The following is an 18,717-nucleotide window of genomic DNA, read 5'->3' as shown; positions in this document are numbered from 1 at the left end:
ATGAACGCTTTTTAACTGAGACAAGGAGGACTCATCAGCATCACAGAACTGCAAGCAGTCTGTCAATTTTGGAATGGAATACATATTCTTTTAGACTATTTTGCTACGGTTCTGAGAGAACAGTCTGGGCAACTGAACTCTGCTAATAATGACAAATAACATATATTGAGCTTTTACTCTAAACCATAAACTAGGCTGAGTGCTTTTGTAGATTATTTTGTATAATCTTTTAAGAATTCTTTAAAATATTTATTTTCAATGGGAAATTGATACTCAGATTAAGTAAATTCCCCAAGGGAACATAGATAAAATGTGGTGGAGCTGGAATTTGAAATTAGAACACAGTATTAAGAAAATTAACTAAATTCAATAAAAAAGAATAAACGTTTATTGAGTACAAAGCACTAGGTAAAAGAAAGGAAAAATATAGTATAGCTCTCTGAAGTTTCATAGCTAACCTTGGAGAATCTTTCATCATATACAGACAACAAGAATGGGGTGGGCAATGAACAGGATACATGAGGTCATTGAGGTCATTTTTTTTTTTTTTTGAGGCAGGGTCTCATTCTGTTGCACAGGTTGGAGTGCAGTGGTGCAATCTTGGCTTACTGCAACCTCTGCCTCCCAGGCTTAGCAATTCTCGCAGAAGCTGGGACTACAGGCCCACACTGCCATGCCTGGCTATAGAGGCAGAGTTTTGTCATGTTGGCCAGGCTGGTCTCAAACTCCTGGGTTTAAGCAATCTGCCTGCCTCAGCCTCCCACACTGCGGGGATTACTGGCGTGAGCCACTGTACTTGGCCGAGGTCATTTTTTAACTAGCCCAGATCACTTACCTTTACAATACGTATAAAGGTCCAACACACAGCAGGTCCCCACTACAGCCTCCAAAGGAATGATCTCATACAGTGGCACCCGAAATAGTTCATTATGATAGAACCGACGGGATGGAGAGTGGTGTGTTTCGTGGGGACGGAAATAATGATGACCAAAGGCAAACCGTTCCTCTCTAAAAAAGGAAAAGTGAGAAGGGAGAGGTTTAACTGATTAGCAAGATCCTAGTGAACATTCAGCTCCGCTGGTACAGCATGGCTGGAAGAAAAGGACAGGACCTCAGCACATACTTTTCATTCTTCCAAAGCTTCTCAATGCGAAAGATGTCAAGTTTATCTCGGTTAATGTGAGATAACAGTCGATAGGACTGACGGACCGGGTGGCCATCAGGGGTGCGCCGACTATCCCTCATCAGATACACACAGTCACCTAGGAAGACCCAGAACACAGAAGAAACATAAAATGATTCTTGTATGAATTCTGTTAGGTATCTGTTTATTTGACTCAGGATCTACATAGAACTCATAATCTGAAACAGTATAAATACAGAGAGCTAAAAGCAGCAGTGTTAAGTGATGATAATCAATTCTAGACTACAACAATAATATAAGGGAGGCATTCTATTTCTTGAGCTTCCTGTGTGTTTTTCCAGTCTTAAAATTAGCTTTATAACATGTCTATCATTTCAAATTAGTATTATTTGGTGGAGAGGTGATGCATGTAAGCACAAGGACTGCAGATATAAAAACTTACATTTTGTTGCTATTCAAGGCCGTAGGGAGACAATGACTATGAAGGAGACAGCAGAGACTTCCTACTATTCAGAAAGGTCACCTCTGACAAGTAGGGTTAGCTCCTGTAATACATACCCTGACGAAGCAGCAAGTCATCTCGGAGCAAACAGATGAAGTAGACACAGCCAGGTTGGGCATAGTGGGGCCGAGGGATCATGGGAACCTCCTGATAGGAGCAGAAAGCCAATGTATAAGGGCTGGAATTACTACATTCAGCTTACTTATTCCTCTTCAGGAGAGAAAAAGAACTAAAACCTAGAATTCTCAATCAATCAAAACTTACTGTTTAGTCATTTCAATATACCACAGATATACAAAAAAGATGAAAGCAACTACAGTTGTTAAACCTGGAAAAGCGAACATAGAGGACAAAACTGATAGGCTAAGTATCTCAATCTATGTTTTATGAAGCACTAATTGTGTAGTTGCTCTATGTAATCTAGGGGCCATATGAAAATGTGTTAAGGGAGACTAATTATTACAATGATTGGGGTATGCTACTGGTATTTAATGCCCAGGGTCCAAGGAAGCCAAACATTCTGAAATGCATCCATCACAATAAGAACTATGCACCTAAACATGACAACAGCAACACTGTTAAGAAATACTGCCTAAATCTCTTCTTTTTAAAAAGTGACTTGCCGGCCGGGCGCGGTGGCTCAAGCCTGTAATCCCAGCACTGTGGGAGGCCGAGACGGGCGAATCACAAGGTCAGGAGATCGAGACCATCCTGGCTAACACGGTGAAACCCCGTCTCTACTAAAAAATACAAAAAACTAGCCGGGCGAGGTGGCGGGCGCCTGTAGTCCCAGCTACTCGGGAGGCTGAGGCAGGAGAATGGCGGAGAAGCTCGGGAGGCGGAGCTTGCAGTGAGCTGAGATCCGGCCACTGCACTCCAGCCCAGGCGACAGAGCAAGACTCCGTCTCAAAAAAAAAAAAAAAATAAATAAATAAATAAATAAAAAGTGACTTGCCCAAAATCACACATATAAAGATAGCAGAGCCAAGCCAAGAACCACTTAATGACTTAGGCAAGCCACCTACCCTCTCTCCTATGAAGTGAGCCTAACACTAACCTTTGCTGATTCTGAGTCCAGTGCTCTTCTCACTTAAACCACTGTCTAACATAAATGACATTAAGAATACCAAGTTCTGGATTCTGTAAGCTATTCCTTTCATGGACATCTGATAGTGTTTATAAAAACCTCAGTTTCGGCCGGGCGCGGTGGCTCAAGCCTGTAATCCCAGCACTTTGGGAGGCCGAGACGGGCGGATCACGAGGTCAGGAGATCGAGACCATCCTGGCTAACACGGTGAAACCCCGTCTCTACTAAAAATACAAAAACTAGCCGGGCGAGGTGGCGGGCGCCTGTAGTCCCAGCTCCTCGGGAGGCTGAGGCAGGAGAATGGCGTAAACCCGGGAGGCGGAGCTTGCAGTGAGCTGAGATCTGGCCACTGCACTCCAGTCCGGGCGACAGAGTGAGACTCCGTCTCAAAAAAAAAAAAAAAAAAAAAAAAAAAAAAAAAAAAAAAAAACCTCAGTTTTGTTTGTTTTTTTTTTGAAACGGAGTCTTGCTCTGTCGCCAGGTTGGGGTACAGTGGTGCAATCTTGGCTCACTGCAACTTCTGCCTCCAGATTCAAGTGATTCTCCTGCTTCAGCCCCCCGAGTAGCTGGGACTATAGGCACGCAACACCACGCCCAGCTAATTTTTGTATTTTAGTAGAGATAGGGTTTCACCATGTTGGCCAGGATAGTCTTTTTTTTTTTTTTTTTTTTGAGACTGAGTCTCACTCTGTCACCCAGGCTAGAGTGCAGTGGCATGATCTTGGCTCACTGCAACCTCTGCCGCCCAGGTTCAAGTGATTCTCCTGCCTCAGACTCCCAAATAGCTGGGATTACAGGCACCTGCCACTGCACCTGGTTAATTTTTTTGTAGTTTTAGTAGAGACGGGGTTTCACCATATTGGCCAGGCTGGTCTTGAACTCCTGACCTCGTGATCCACTGGCCTCGGCCTCTCAAAGTGCTGGGATTGCAGTCGTGAGCCACTGCGCCCGGCCGAGGATGGTCTTGATCTCTTGACCTTGTGATCTGCCCACCTCGGCCTCCCAAAATGCTGGGATTATAGGCCTAAGCCATCACGCCCAGCCTTTTTCTTTTTTTTTTGAGACGGAGTCTTGCTCTGTTGCCTAGGCTAGAGCGCAGTGGTGTGATCTCAGCTCACTGCAACCTCCACCTCCCGGGTTCAAGTGATTCTTCAACCTCAGACTCCTGAGTAGCTGGGATTACAGGCAGATACCGCCACTGTGCCCGGCTAAGTTTTGAATTTTTAGTAGAGATGGGGTTTCACCATCTTAGCCAGGCTGGTCTCGAACTCCTGACCTCATAATCCACCACGCCCGGCCTGGTTTTTTGTTTTTTTTTTTTTAAGAGATGGAGTCTCATTCTGTCGCCCAGGCTGGAGTACACTGGCGTGATCTCGACTCACTGCAACACCTGCCTCCAGGTTTCTAGCAATTCTTTTGCCTCAGCCGCCCAAGTACCTGAGACTACAGGCACATGCCACCACGCCTGGCTAATTTTTTTTTTGTATTTTAGTAGAGACGGGGTTTCACCATGTTGCCCAGGCTGGTCTCGAACTCCTGAGCTCAGACAATCCATCCACCTTAGCCTCCCAATGTGCTAGGATTACAGGCATGAGTGACCGTGCCCAGCCAAAAACCTTAGTTTTATATAGTGCCATTCCTTCCACAGATTTCTAAGTATATTATTTTCTCTCTGATCATACTCCTGAAATAGGGAAGAACAGAATTATGACCCTTATTGTAAAGTTTAAGAAGCCAAGGCCCAGAGAGGTTGAACAACTTATTAAAGGAAATTCTGCAAAGCAGGAGCAGGACAGGTAAGATACCATGTGCTACCTCTCCTACTTATAGATCAGAGTTTTATGAGGGGCAGCTTACCCTGTCCACAGGCCTTGGGTCACACTGCTCACAAAGGTAGTGCTCCACATCTGAGTTCACTCCCATACAATCACAGTGCTGCCATACCTGTAGAAAAACATACAGTTTGGGGGAACATGGAGGCTATGACTTACTGAGAGTGTCCTGGGAGCCCAGAATAAAAAATTAGCAATAGGTCAGGGTAAAGTAAAAGAGGAACTAAGTGATAACTGGGTGAATGAGAAATTGGAGATAAACGATAAAACAGGAGGAAAACAGAATAATGACTTTTCTGAGCAAAAGTATACAGATTGACTCATAATCTGTAGATCTGGGCAAATAAAATGGGGAGATGGAGAGAGAATAGGAAAACAAATGAATAGACTACTAAACTATTACTAAGTAATTTAAGTAAATGCTATGGCTATTCTGAAAGGCTTTACAGCTACAAAATATTTTTATTTACCCCTGTCTAACTTCATCCTCCCAACAATCCTATGTGTTACTTACAGCCACTTTACACATAAAGTTATGTGTTCACATATATTAGTGGGGACACTAGGGCTCAAATTCAGGCTTTGACTCCTTCATCAGGAGCCCTATATGTATTAACATATTTCACTCTCTCAGAGGATTCATACTAATAGAGTATACTATCACTAATGATTCAAAAGGCAAAGCACTATATAAAATACTGTCATTCTCCTTGATCCAGATTATGTGAGAAGTGTACAGTGAAAAGTGGGCAGAAAAAAGGAAAGAGCCAGGTGTGGTGGCTCACGCCTGTAATCCCAACACTTTGGGAGGCCGAGGTGGGCAGATCACTTGAGCTCAGGAGTTCGAGACCAGCCTGGGCAACATGGTGAAACCCCATCTCTACAAAAAAAAATTAGCTGGGCATGGTGGCGCACGCCTGTAATCCCAGCTACTCGAGAGGCTGAGGTGGGAGGACTGCTTGAGCCTGGGAGGCAGAGGTTGCAGTGAGCTGAGATTGTGCCACTGCACTCCAGTGTGGGCGACACAGCAAGATCCTATCTTATAAACAAAACAAAAAAAACAAGAAGAGAGGAGAGAAGGAAAGAAAAAGAAGGGAAGGATAAAGTGAAAGAAAGAGAGATAAAAGGAGAAAGGCAATATGGTAAACATAGAAACCTAACAGAAACCAAGGCTAAGTTACAGTTCATAAAAAGTCTTTCAAGCCAATCCAAAAGAGGCATGGACTTCTTCTTTGAATATGGTCACCATGCTCATCAGGACCAAGCTTCTGCTTCATTTCCTGACCCTCACCATGCACTTGTCACACTGGATCATGAGACCTTCATCCTTGTAGAGGCCACAGATACAGCGAATAACATCGTCGTCCTTCTCATGCCCATTCTCCTTTTCAGAGACTGAGGTCTCACTGCTGTCTGCCTCACTTGCTGTCTCTCCCACAATCTCATCGATTTGGGCTGATGCCTCATGCCGGGCATTGTAATAGGCCTTTCGTAGACGGCAAACATCTCTCCCAATTGGGGATTTACGCCCATAGTACTTCTGAAGAAAGCAAATAAAGAAATCATGTTTGGTCCTCTCAATTTGGCTTAACGATTTACCTGAAGAGGTAGCATGACTTTCTTTACCCTCCCATTTTGGTTAACAGATTTTCAATAGTATCAAATATACTGCCAGACAGTTGGTAACAACTTAAACTGAACTAAAACAAATTCAAGTTAGAATCTGCAAGTTATTTTTCCATTTGCTCAATTGACCTATCATTCAATTCTGTCAAGGGCCTTCTTGTCCACAAGATCAAATACACAGAGATCATGAAATATGAATTAATGTCACAAGCATAATGTAGTATAGAAGTTCAACATACACCTTTGTCTTCTGGATATCTGTGACAGATCTATAGGTGTTGAATCTATGTGAAAGGTGGGTTTCAGTAGGAAGAATGTTACAATTCGAGATTGCTCTAATTCTTCTTTCGCTTGTCTATTTTTCTTTCTCATTTCGTCTTTCAACTTCTATTATTCCTTTATCTAGTAGGCGCTTTTGTCTTCCAAACACCTCTCCAAGGTATGTCAAAATCACTGAATAATCTCCTCTCTTCTATGCACCATACAATAGTCCATCCTGTCCTTTAAATCAGTTCAAGGCCACTTTCTCTCCAATGAGCTTCAGCTATTCCATAATCTATCACTGTGATACTCCTCAATTCCATCCTCAAGATATATTACTAGCCAGGCGCCGTGGCTCACGCCTGTAATCCCAACACTCTGGGAGGCCAAAGTGGGCAGATCACCTGAGGTCAGGAGTTCAAGATCAGCCTGGCTAACATGCTGAAACCCTGTCTCTACTAAAAATACAAAATTAGCCAGGTGTGGTGGCAGGCGCCTGTAATCCTGGCTACTCAGGAGGCTGAAGCAGGAGAATTGCTTGAATCCGGGAGGCAGGCGGAGGTTGCAGTGAGCCGAGATCATGCCATTGCACTCCAGCCTGGGTGACAGAGCAAGACTCTGTCTCATTTAAAAAAAAAAAAAAAATATATATATATATAAAAACACACACACATATACATACATACACACACATATATATAAAAAACATTTACCTACACATATTTCTGAATATTTTGCATGTACTTATTTTGAGGAAAGAAACTACAGATATTAGTTAAATGTATTAAAATATCTATATAATGCAGTCATAAAGGTTTAATACTGAATTAGTTTTTTACAAAAATTATTTTTTTGAGGGGGAATGATTTAACCTTCCATTCTAGTCATATCAATGTCTTCATACATAGCCTTCTATAATATTTAGTATACTGTAACACATACCCCAAGGGTACTCAATAAAAATGACTGGCTTTTCCAACCAGAAATATGGCTGATAGAGGAGGATAAAAATCTTAAACTTCTATACGAATTCTCTTCAGAACAAACTTGTGAAATCTGTTTGAAGTCAGTGAAAAATACCTCAGCATTCCGAAAGACTTTGAGCATGTCAGCATCAAAAGCTTCCACTGTCTTATAGTAACCAATGAGGATCTGCTTCTCTATGGTGATAAGATCTAGGGGATCAGAGATCTTCTCATAATAATCAGCATTCCTGGAACAGAAAGCCAGGGTGTCAATCTGGCACACTTAGCACTTTTTAAAAACTCAGATGATTCCCACAAATGTGAACCTACTTTTTCTTTGGGGGAAGGTTCAAAAGTGGAGCTGCCAGTGCTTGCCGGGAAGAATCTGCAAAAGAATGTGAGGTTTAGTAGAAAGACTCTACCATACAAGGGAGGCAAGCATCTCCTAACTGGAAGAGGAAAATCCCTCAAATTAAAAGTGAGAGAAAAATCCAAGTCTTTTTTTTTTTTTTTTTTTTTGAGACAGAGTCTCACTCTTGTCGCCCAGGTTGGAGTGCAGTGGCGTGATCTCGGCTCACTGCAACTTCTATCTCCTGGGTTTAAGTGATTCTTCTGTCTCAGCCTCCCGAGTAGCTGGGACTACAGGTGTGTACCACGATGCCCGGCTAATTTTTATATTTTTTTTTTTTTTTTTTGAGACAGAGTCTCGCTCTGTCACCCAGGCTGGAGTGCAGTGGCACAATCTGGGCTCACTGAAAGCTCCGCCTCCTGGGTTCACGCCATTCTCTTGCTCAGCCTCCTGAATAGCTGGGACTACAGGCACCCACCACTGCACCTGGCTAATTTTTTGTATTTTTAGTACAGATGGGGTTTCACCGTGTTAGCCATGATGGTCTTGATCTCCTGGCCTCATGATCTGCCCACCTTGGCCTCCCAAAGTGCAGGGATTATAGGTGTGAGCCACCATGCCCGGCCAATTTTTGTATTTTTTAAAGAGACAGGGTTTCACCATGTTGGCCAGGCTAGTCTTGAACTCCTGACCCTCAGGTGATCCACCTGCCTCGGCCTCCCAAAGTGCTGGGATTACAGGCGTGAGCCAATGCACCTGGCCAAAAATCCAAGTCTTTTTAAGGCCTGTGAAAAATCCACTTTTTCAGATATGTAGGTAAAGGCAGGGAGCAAATGATAGTTCTAAGATTGCCTAGGATATGAAAGATACAGCTGTATCTGCTTGAAAGGTAGCACGATGTTAGTTGGGTAATGAGAATAACTTCCTATGAAAAATGAGAGATGGGAACTTATTGAGGATAATCTGCTTAGGGCAAATTACTACTCAATAGATCTTATAATAGCAAAAAGAACATCTTACCTGAAAAGTGTTTTCTAGTTCTCATTAACTGTCCTTAATTAATAGTAATTTGTTTGGCTGGGGATGGGCGTGGTGGCTCACATATGTAATCCCAGCACTTTGAGAGGTCAAGGCGGGTGGATCATGAGGTCAGGAGATCAAGACCATCCTGGCTAACATGGGGAAACTCCGTCTCTACTAAAAACAAAAAAATTAGCCGGGCGTGGTAGCAGGCACCTGTAGTCCTAGCTACTCGGGAGGCTGAGGCAGGATAGTCACTTGAACCCAGGAGGTGGAGGTTGCAGTGAACAGAGATCGCATCACTGCACTCCAGCCTGGGCAACAGAGCGGGACTTTATCTCAAAAAAAAAACAAAAAAAAAAAAAAGAAAAAGAAAAAAAAAACGCAGGGTGCACTGGCACACGCCTATAATCCCAGCACTTTGGGAGGCCAAGGTGGGCAGATCACGAGGTCAAGAGATTGAGACCATCCTGGCCAACATGGTGAAACCCTGTCTCTACTAAAAATATTAAAAAAAAAAAAAAAAAAATTAGCTGGTCGTGGTGGCACAAGCCTGCAATCCCAGCTACTCGGGAGGCTGAGGCAGGAGAACTGCTTGAACCCAGGAGGCAGAAGTTGCAGTGAGCCAAGATTGCGCCACTGCACTCCAGCCTGGGCAACAGAATGAGACTCTGTCTCAAAAAAAAAAAAAAATTGGTGGGGTGCAGTGGCTCACGCCTGTAATCCCAGCACTTTTGGCGGCTGAGGTGGGCAGATAACTTGAGGTCAGGAGGTTGAAAACAGCTTGGCTAACATGTTGAAACCCCATCTCACTACCAAAAATACAAAAATTAGCCACGCATGGTGACGCACACCTGGAGTCCCAGCTACTCATACTTGAGGTCAGGAGGTTGAAAACGGCTTGGCTAACATGTTGAAACCCCATCTCACTACCAAAAATACAAAAATTAGCCATGCATGGTGGCGCACACCTGGAGTCCCAGCTACTCAGGAGGCTGAGGTGGGAAAATCATCTGAACCCATGAGGTGGAGGATGCGGTGAGCCAAGATTGCACCACTGAACTCCAACCTAGGTGACAGACTGAGACCCTGTCTAACACAATAAAAATGAAGGCCGGGCATGGTGGCTCACATCTGTAATACCAGCACTTTGGGAGGCCGAGGTGGGTGGATCATGAGGTCAGGAGTTCAAGATCAGCCTGGTCAACATGGTGAAACCCTGTCTCTACTAAAAAATACAAAACTTCGCTGGGTGTGGTGGTGTGCACCTGTAGTCCCAGCTGCTCAGAAGGCTGGGGCAGGAGAATTGCTGGAACCCAGGAAGCGGAGGTTGTAGTGAGCCGAGATCATGCCACTGCACTCCAGCCTGGGCAACAGAGTGAGACTTCGTCTCAAAAAAACAAAAAATAAATAAATAAAAATAAATAAATAAATAAATAATAAATACATACATACATACAAAAAGTACTGGCTGGGCACGGTGGCTCACGCCTGTAATCCCAGCACTTTGGGATGCCGAGGTGGGCGGATCATGAGATCAGGAGATTGAGACCATCCTGGCCAACACGGTGAAATCCCGTCTCTACTAAAAATACAAAAAAATTAGCTGGGTGTGGTGGCAGGTGCCTGTAGTCCCAGCTACTCCGGAGGCTAAGGCAGGAGAATGGCATGAACCCGGGAGGTGGAACTTGCAGTGAGCCCAAATCGCACCACTGCACTTCAGCCTGAGCAACAGAGTGAGACTCGGTCTTAAAAAAAAAAAAATTACTATTACTCTGTTGGGTATGGATCCAATTAAATTCCAGATACTGAATAATTTAGTACTGTACTGTGAATATTTTCTGTAATTGATTTTTCCTGTAACAGTTACTCTGTATTATGAAAATGGAATTTATGGTGAGGGGCCACTTCTCATTTGCTACCATACTTAATTTCTGGCAATTTCACTAGAGAGTAAAAAAGGCTGTGTTTCATGCTCATAATGCAGTGACATGGTAGATATACTTACTGCAGTTTCATGTTCGGTCAGATGAGCCTACTTGAGAATGCAGGACAGACATGGTGGCTCATGCCTATAATCCCAGAACTTTGGTAGGTCGAGGCAGAAGGAGCGCTTGAGGCCAGGAGTTCAAGACCAGCCTGGGCAACACAGCGAGACCTCCATCTCAAAAAAAAAAAAAAAAAAGAGAACGCAGAGAGTGTGATTTAATTTGGGAATGTAAATGGAATAGTGCCTCAAAATTCAAAACTTTACGTCTTACATCTTAGGGCAGTTTGGTCCCCATTTTCCTCTTTACATCCTTAGGTTAACAAAACTGCAAAAAGTCACTATAAAATCAAAGAGAATCAGGAGACAGAAAAAAAAATTAAAAAGAAAAGAAATGCCCAGGAACTGTGGCTCACACCTGTAATCCCAGCACTTTGGGAGGCCTAGATAGAAGGATCACTTGAACCCAGGAGTCTGAGACTAGCCTGGGCAATACAGCAAGACCCTATCTCTATTTATTAAAAAAGAAAAAAGAAAAAAGAACGAATTTGAAGGTGGTTATAGTCACCTTTATAAGAGATGATACCATCACAAATTTCTTTGAAGATCTGGGCTAGGCGGGCTGCCCGAGTCACTTCAATATTTTCCTCTGCAGCTGCCAACCGTCTTGTTCGAACAGATCGAGCTGTCTGCAGGGCAGAGAACTGGGTCATGAAGACATCTGGAAGAATAAAGTGAAAATTAAGTTTCAGGAAACAAGGAGCTCTATCTACATGGCTTTCTCTTTCCCAATGGATTCCTGCCATTTGCTCTACTTTCCCCTGAAGTGATTAAGTAGATTAGTGGGCACAGAGTTCTTTCTATCTTCTGTAATGAAAAATCAGGAAACACTGGAATTTACTGGAGACAAAATACTGCAAGAGAGACCTTAACTTAGTGCTCAAAGGCAATACAGTACAGTAGTTGTAAGTCTGGGCTTCAAAATCAATCTATCAGCATCTGAATTCTGGCATCACTGCTTATCAGCTGTGTGATCTTGGGCAAGTTATTTAACCCGTGTGTCAGCTTCTCAAACATAAAATGGGAATGATGAATCAAAGAGGACACAAACAAATGGAAGAACATACCATGCTCATGGATAGGAAGAATCAATATTGTGAAAATGGCCATACTGCCCAAGGTCATTTATAGATTCAATGCCATCCCCATCAAGCTACCAATGACTTTCTTCACAGAATTGGAAAAAACGGCTTTAAAGTTCATATGGAACCAAAAAAGAGCCCGCATTGCCAAGACAATCCTAAGTCAAAAGGACAAAGCTGGAGGTGTCACGCTACCTGACTTCAAACTATACTACAAGGCTACAGTAACCAAAACAGCATGGTACTGGTACCACAACAGAGATATAGACCAATGGAACAGAACAGAGTCCTCAGAAATAATACCACACATCTACAGCCATCTGATCTTTGACAAACCTGAGAGAAACAAGAAATGGGGAAGGATTCCCTATTTAATAAATGGTGCTGGGAAAATTGGCTAGCCATAAGTAGAAAGCTGAAACTGGATCCTTTCCTTACCCCTTATACGAAAATTAATTCAAGATGGATTAGAGACTTAAATGTTAGACCTCTAATACCAAAAAACCCTAGAAGAAAATCTAGGTAGTACCATTCAGGACATAGGCATGGGCAAGGACTTCATGTCTAAAACACCAAAAGCAACGGCAGCAAAAGCAAAAATTGACACATGGGATCTAATTAAACTAAAGAGCTTTTGCACAGCTAAAGAAACTACCATCAGAGTGAACAGACAACCTACAGAATGGGAAAAATTTTTGCAACCTACTCATCTGACAAAGGGCTAATATCCAGAATCTACAAAGAACTCAAACAAATATACAAGAAAAAAACAAACAACCCCATCAAAAAGTGGGGAAAGGATATGAACAGACATTTCTCAAAAGAAGACATCCATACAGCCAACAGACACATGAAAAAATGCTCATCATCACTCGCCATCAGAGAAATGCAAATCAAAACCACAATGAGATACCATCTCACACCAGTTAGAATGGCAATCATTAAGAAGTCAGGAAACAACAGGTGTTGGAGAGGATGTGGAGAAATAGGAACACTTTTACACTGTTGGTGGGATTGTAAACTAGTTCAACCATTGTGGAAAACAGTGTGGCGATTCCTCAAGGATCTAGAACTAGATGTACCATATGATGCAGCCATCCCACTGCTGGGTATATACCCAAAGGATTATAATTACTCTACTACAAAGACACATGCACACGTATGTTTATTGCGGCACTATTCACAATAGCAAAGACTTGGAATCAACCCAAATGTCCATCTGTGACAGACTGGATTAAGAAAATGTGGCACATATACACCATGGAATACTATGCAGCCATAAAAAGGATGAGTTTGGGTCCTTTGTAGGGACATGGATGCAGCTGGAAACCATCATTCTTAGCAAACTATCACAAGAAGAGAAACCAAACACCGCATGTTCTCACTCATAGGTGGGAACTGAACAATGAGATCACTTGGACTCGGGAAGGGGAACATCACACACTGGGGCCTATCATGGGGAGGGGGGAGGAGGGAGGGATTGCATTGGGGAGTTATACATGATATAAACGTCATGCACATGTACCCTAGAACTTAAAGTATAATAAAAATAAAAAAAAATAAAAAAAAATAAATGGGAATGATGGTAGTACTCCCCTCATGAAGAAATAATGCAGGTTAAATGACATAATGCCTTTAATGTGTTTAGCTCAGTACCTGACATGTAAGTACTCTGTAAATGATATCTGTTATTATCAGAAGCAGCAAACTAGTTAGGATATAAGTTCAAAGAATTTATGCCAATCAAATCATTGACAGGATGTAAGATTCTGGACAAATTTTTATATCTAGTTAGCATTCAGCATATCCCTCACACATCACACAGAATTCCTTCTATCTTTTCAGGGGAAGAAGGAAAGGATAAAAAAAGAGCATGATCTTTTGAACACTGTTTTCAGTTAGAAAGGATGCTTGGACATGCTAGTTCCTCTGCTTTCAGTCTCTTCTGGATAATATCTGAACTCAGGAGTGCTGTTATATTATTCATTCATGAAGGTTAGAAAAAGGAAACCTGATGGTTTGTGAGTACAGTGCTAATCTGAATTTGAGAAAAAAAGGTCTTCAAACTGATAATGACCTGTCCTCCACTGAATCTGAATGTGAGAAATGACCCGTCCCCAGCTGAATCTGAATATGAGATAAAAAGGTCTTCAAACTGATAATGACCTGTCCACCCACTGATAATTACCCACCCCCCACCCCAATTTCCCCAGTGGATTTGGTATCACTATTTACTCTGTCTGCAAGTTATTTTCAAGGTAGGAAGTAACAAAGAGGGCCCACTATCTATCTGATACCTAATGACTATTTCAGACTATAGGTCACGTTTGAAAGGCTGTAGAAGGAGGTTTCTTTCTATTCCCTAAAGAGAGGAAAGCTGAAGAACTGGGATGGATAGGTTACTACTGACTGATGAGTATATATTTGGATCATAACTTTTTTGTTCAATACTAAAAGGAGTTGTTAAATAGATTATCTGCTGGAAAGCAACTAAAATAAATTAACAGAAATGTTTCAGCCGGGTGTGGTGGCTTACGCCTGTAATCCCAGCACTTTGGGAGGCTGAGGCAGGTGAATCACCTGAGGTCAGGAGTTTGGAGACCAGCCTGGCCAACATGGTGAAACCCCCTCTCTACTAAAAATACAGAAATTAGCTGAGCACGGTGGCAGGCACCTGTAATCCCAGCTACTCGGGAGGCTGAGGCAGCATAATTGCTTGAACCCAGGAGGAAGAGGTTGCAGTGAGCCGAGATCGTGCCATTGCACTCCAGTCTGGGCAACAAGAGTGAAACTTGTCTCAAAAAATTAAGAAAGAAATGTTTCAAATGCCTTACCAGACTTGATATTCCCATCATCTCGGCAGATCCCATTCCAACGGGAATATAATGATGCTGAGTGAATATTATCACTGGTGTGCTTTACTTCCTCCTGTTTCTGACGAATCTTCTCCCAGTTTCGGACCAAGAATACATGATGCTTTAATACAAAGTTCCTGCAAGGAAGGAAAAAAATCTTCCTTTATTCATTAATTAAATAAGCATTTATTACATGTCTACTCTGTGGAAGTCATTGTTAGATGATATACGTGAACTGAACTGTTGTAAAGATAATTATATGGGCAAAGCATTATTCAATTTTGTATCTTGACTTTTTTTACATTATGTAAAACATGTAATATTTACATACATCTGGCAAGCAACAATTAAAGGCTGCAAAAATGCTGGCAAGTGAAACAGCCTGACCAGAAGGCAGAGATTTATTTGTACAAATTCTAAATATAGTTGTCAAGATGAAGTAGGGTCTTAGGATTAGCTATAATAAGGAGAACTGGACTGGCAAATAAAGGCAAAGATATGTAACATGGATAGGCACTGGGCAAACTATGTTAGGTGCAGTGCTGCCATATGGTTCCCTAAACTTACTATTTTTTTTTTGAGTTGAAGTCTCCCTCTGTCGCACAGGCTGGAGTGCAGTGGCGTGATCTTGGCTCACTGCAACCTCTGCTTTCCGGGTTCAAGTGATTCTCCTGTCTCAGTCTCCTGAGTAGCTGGGGTTATAGGCGCCCGCCACCACGCCCAGCTAATTTTTGTATTTTTAGTAGAGACGGGGTTCCCCCATGTTGGCCAGGCTGGTCTTGAACTCCTGACATCAGGTGATCCGCCCACCTCAGCCTCCCAAAGTGCTGGGATTACAGTGGTGGCGTGAGCCACCGTGCCTGGCCCTGGTTTCCTAAACTTAAATGAGTTATGTGTATCCTGACTGATCCTATACAATTTTGATGATTCCATTTTTCAATTTCCACAACAGGACATATGTAAATAGATGTGATCTTGGATAAATCTCAAGGTTTGTGTCTCACTTCTCACTTACATGGAGATCAGACTAATTTTCTAGTTCCTGCACATTGGAATCCCCTGGGAGACTTTATAAACTACTGATACCTGGGTTCCACCTCTGCAAATTCTGATTTAAGCGGTCTAGGGTGTGGCCTGGGCCTTGGGAGTTTTTCAAAGCTGCCTATGTTAATAGGCAGCCAAAGCAGAGAACCACTGGACTGGTTTTTCCGAAATTTAAAATTTCTATGACTCAAAGGGAAATAGAATGAAAGGGGCTAAAATTACACAATGGTTATAAATAAGGATAAACTTTCAACAAATAGGACATACTCACTTGTTTGCTTCCAAAAGGGACAATTCTTATCTGAATACAGGGAACAGCAGAAATTACCACCAAAGATCCTTTCTATTGCTCTGTTAACATGTCAACAAAGTAGGTATTCTGTGTTTTTTATTTTTTTATTTTTATTTTTTTGAGATGGAGTTTTGTTCATGTTGCCCAGGCTAGAGCGCAATGGCGCGATCTCGGTTCACTGCAACCTCTGCCTCCTGGGTTCAAGCAATTCTCCTGACTTAGCCTCCTGAGTAGCTGAGATTACAGGCATGCACCACCATGCCTGGCTAATTTTTAGTAGAGACGGGGTTTCTCCATGTTGGTCAGGCTGGTCTCAAACTCCTGAACTCAGGTGATCCACCTGCCTTGGCCTCCCAAAGTGGTGGGATTACAGGTGTGAGCCACTGTGCCCAGCCAAAGCAGGTATTCTTAATTTTTTCTCTACCACGAATTCCTTTGACAGTCTGATGAAGCCTATGGAACGATTCTTTGAACAACTATTTTTAAATTACTTCAAAAAATTTAAATTATTTAAAAATTTTGGGCCAGGCATGGTGGCTCATGCCTGTAATCCTAGGACTTTGGGAGGCCGAGGTAGGTGGATCAACTGAAGTCAGGAGTTCGAGGCCAGCCTGGCCAATATGGTGAAACCCCATCTCTATTAAAAGTACAAAAATTAGCTGGGTGTGGTGGAGTGCACCTGTAATCCCAGCTACTCAGGAGGCTAAGGCAGGAGAATTGCTTGAGTCCGGGAGTTGGAGGGTGCAGTGAGCCGAGATCACGCCATTGCACTGCAAAGGCACATTGCAGAGCAAGAATCTGTCTAAAAAAAAAAAAAAAAAAGCAAGGCCTTTCCATGTTGCCCAAGATGGTCTTGAATTCCTGGGCTCAAGTAATTTTCCTGCCTCAGCCTCCTGAGTAGAGGGGTCTACAGGGGTATGTGGAAATGTTATTTCATTTAGAAATTAGGGAACATAGGCCGGACGCGGTGGCTCAAGCCTGTAATCCCAGCATTTTGGGAGGCCGAGACAGGCGGATCATGAGGTCAGGAGATCGAGACCATCCTGGCTAACACTGTGAAACCCCGTCTCTACTAAAAAATACAAAAAAACTAGCCGGGCAAGGTGGCGGGCGCCTGTAGTCCCAGCTACTCTGGAGGCTAAGGCGGGAGAATGGCTTAAACCCGGGAGGCGGAGCTTGCAGCGAGCTGAGATCCGGCCACTGCACTCCAGCCCTCCAGCCAGGCAACAGAGCGAGACTCCGTCTCAAAAAAAAAAAAAAAAAAAAAAAGAAATTAGGGAACATAAGATGGTCTGGTGTGTTGGCTCATATGTGTAATCCCAGTGCCTTGGGAGGTCAGTGCGGGAGGATAGCTTGAGCCCAGGAGTTTAGGACCAACCTGGGCAACACAGTGAGACCTTGTCTCTACAAAAAATTAAAAATAAAAAAAAAATTAGCCAGGTGTGGTGGCACGTGCCTGCAGCCCCAGCTACTTGGAAGGATGAGGCAGGGGGATCACCTAAGCCCAGGAATTGGAGGCTGCGGTAAACCATGATTGCAGTGAGCCAGGCCTCTGCATTCCAGCCTGGGCGACAGTGTGAGAATCCAGCTCTACAAAAAAAAAAAAAAAAAAAGGAATTAGGTGAGATAAGAATGTATTTCCTCGGTCAGGCGCGGTGGCTCATGCCTGAAATCGCAGCACTTTGGGAGGCCAAGGCAGGTGGATCACAAGGTCAGATCGAGACCATCCTGGCTAACACAGTGAAACCCCATCTCTACTAAAAAAATACAAAAAATAAATTAGCTGGGCGTGGTGGCAGGTGCCTGTAGTCCCAGCTACTCAGGAGCCTGAGGTAGGAGAATGGCATGAACCCGGGAGGCAGAGCTTGCAGTGAACCAAGATTGCACCACTGCACTCCAGCCTGGGCAACACAGTGAGACTCCGTCTCAAAAAAAAGAATGTATTTTCTCCATCCAAGTTCACAGATCCCCTGAACCCTTTGGCTTAAGACAAAAGAAAGTGGATCAACAATATAGACGTTTCATAATTTTTTACACAGATAAGCAATCATATAACTTAAAGGGAACATGGATAAGAGTATTTCCTTTTTACCTTTCACGATTGGACATTGGCTTCATCTGTAATTGGGGGGTCAATCTAGTTGGGGTATTGATATTTTCATTGGGTTCCTCAGAGAGATGGCCTCTCTGAAAAAGAGATGGATCAGATTAGAGATTTAAAAAAATATCAGTCAGAAATAATCTCCAAGAATATTAAAACCACTCTTAAGATGCCACCCTCTGGTAATTCCCTTATTCCAGCAATTGCCTCTAAGCATCTCATAAACAGCTTTTGGGGAAAGTCATTAGATAATTATTCACCCTTTTCTTCAGCTTGTGCTTAGACTTTCTCTTCTCTTTTGACCGTCCAGATTTTTTGTGTGTGGCCATGGGCTGGCTGTTTTTGCTGCTGGTGAGTCCATTCACACGCTGACTCTTGCCTCCGATGATTCCTCGACATTTCTCAAATCCACACTTACAAAGTTGCTTTGAAGGGAGAGAATAATTTTTTTATTTTTATTTTTCTGAGACACGGTCTTTCCTGTCATTCAGGCTGAAGTACAGTAGTACG

The 18,717-nt window shown here is 42.9% G+C and overlaps 1 protein-coding gene and 1 long non-coding RNA gene across 2 annotated transcripts in view; both read right to left on the bottom strand.

Moving 5' to 3' along the window:
- ASH1L (ASH1 like histone lysine methyltransferase) overlaps positions 1-18,717 on the bottom strand; it is a 233,924-nt gene that overhangs the window by 7,435 nt on the left and 207,772 nt on the right. Inside the window, 11 exon segments of the mRNA XM_033196131.1 lie at positions 836-1,008; positions 1,124-1,262; positions 1,703-1,793; positions 4,591-4,677; positions 5,857-6,105; positions 7,533-7,665; positions 7,748-7,802; positions 11,342-11,494; positions 14,750-14,907; positions 18,199-18,293; positions 18,468-18,632. Of these exon segments, the coding sequence (XP_033052022.1) occupies positions 836-1,008; positions 1,124-1,262; positions 1,703-1,793; positions 4,591-4,677; positions 5,857-6,105; positions 7,533-7,665; positions 7,748-7,802; positions 11,342-11,494; positions 14,750-14,907; positions 18,199-18,293; positions 18,468-18,632 (1,498 nt within the window).
- LOC117074562 lies at positions 1,800-3,228 on the bottom strand. The gene is made up of 3 exons (XR_004433618.1): positions 3,165-3,228; positions 2,598-2,832; positions 1,800-2,264 (listed from the first exon to the last, which is right to left on the bottom strand). It is a non-coding gene; the product is annotated as an uncharacterized LOC117074562 (long non-coding RNA).

This window comes from Trachypithecus francoisi, unplaced genomic scaffold (assembly GCF_009764315.1).
Source record: "Trachypithecus francoisi isolate TF-2019V2 unplaced genomic scaffold, Tfra_2.0 Lachesis_group5, whole genome shotgun sequence".
Taxonomy (NCBI): Eukaryota; Metazoa; Chordata; class Mammalia; order Primates; family Cercopithecidae; genus Trachypithecus; species Trachypithecus francoisi.
The sequence above is the reverse complement of the archived record's forward strand: the minus strand, read 5'-3'. Positions and strand labels throughout refer to the sequence as shown.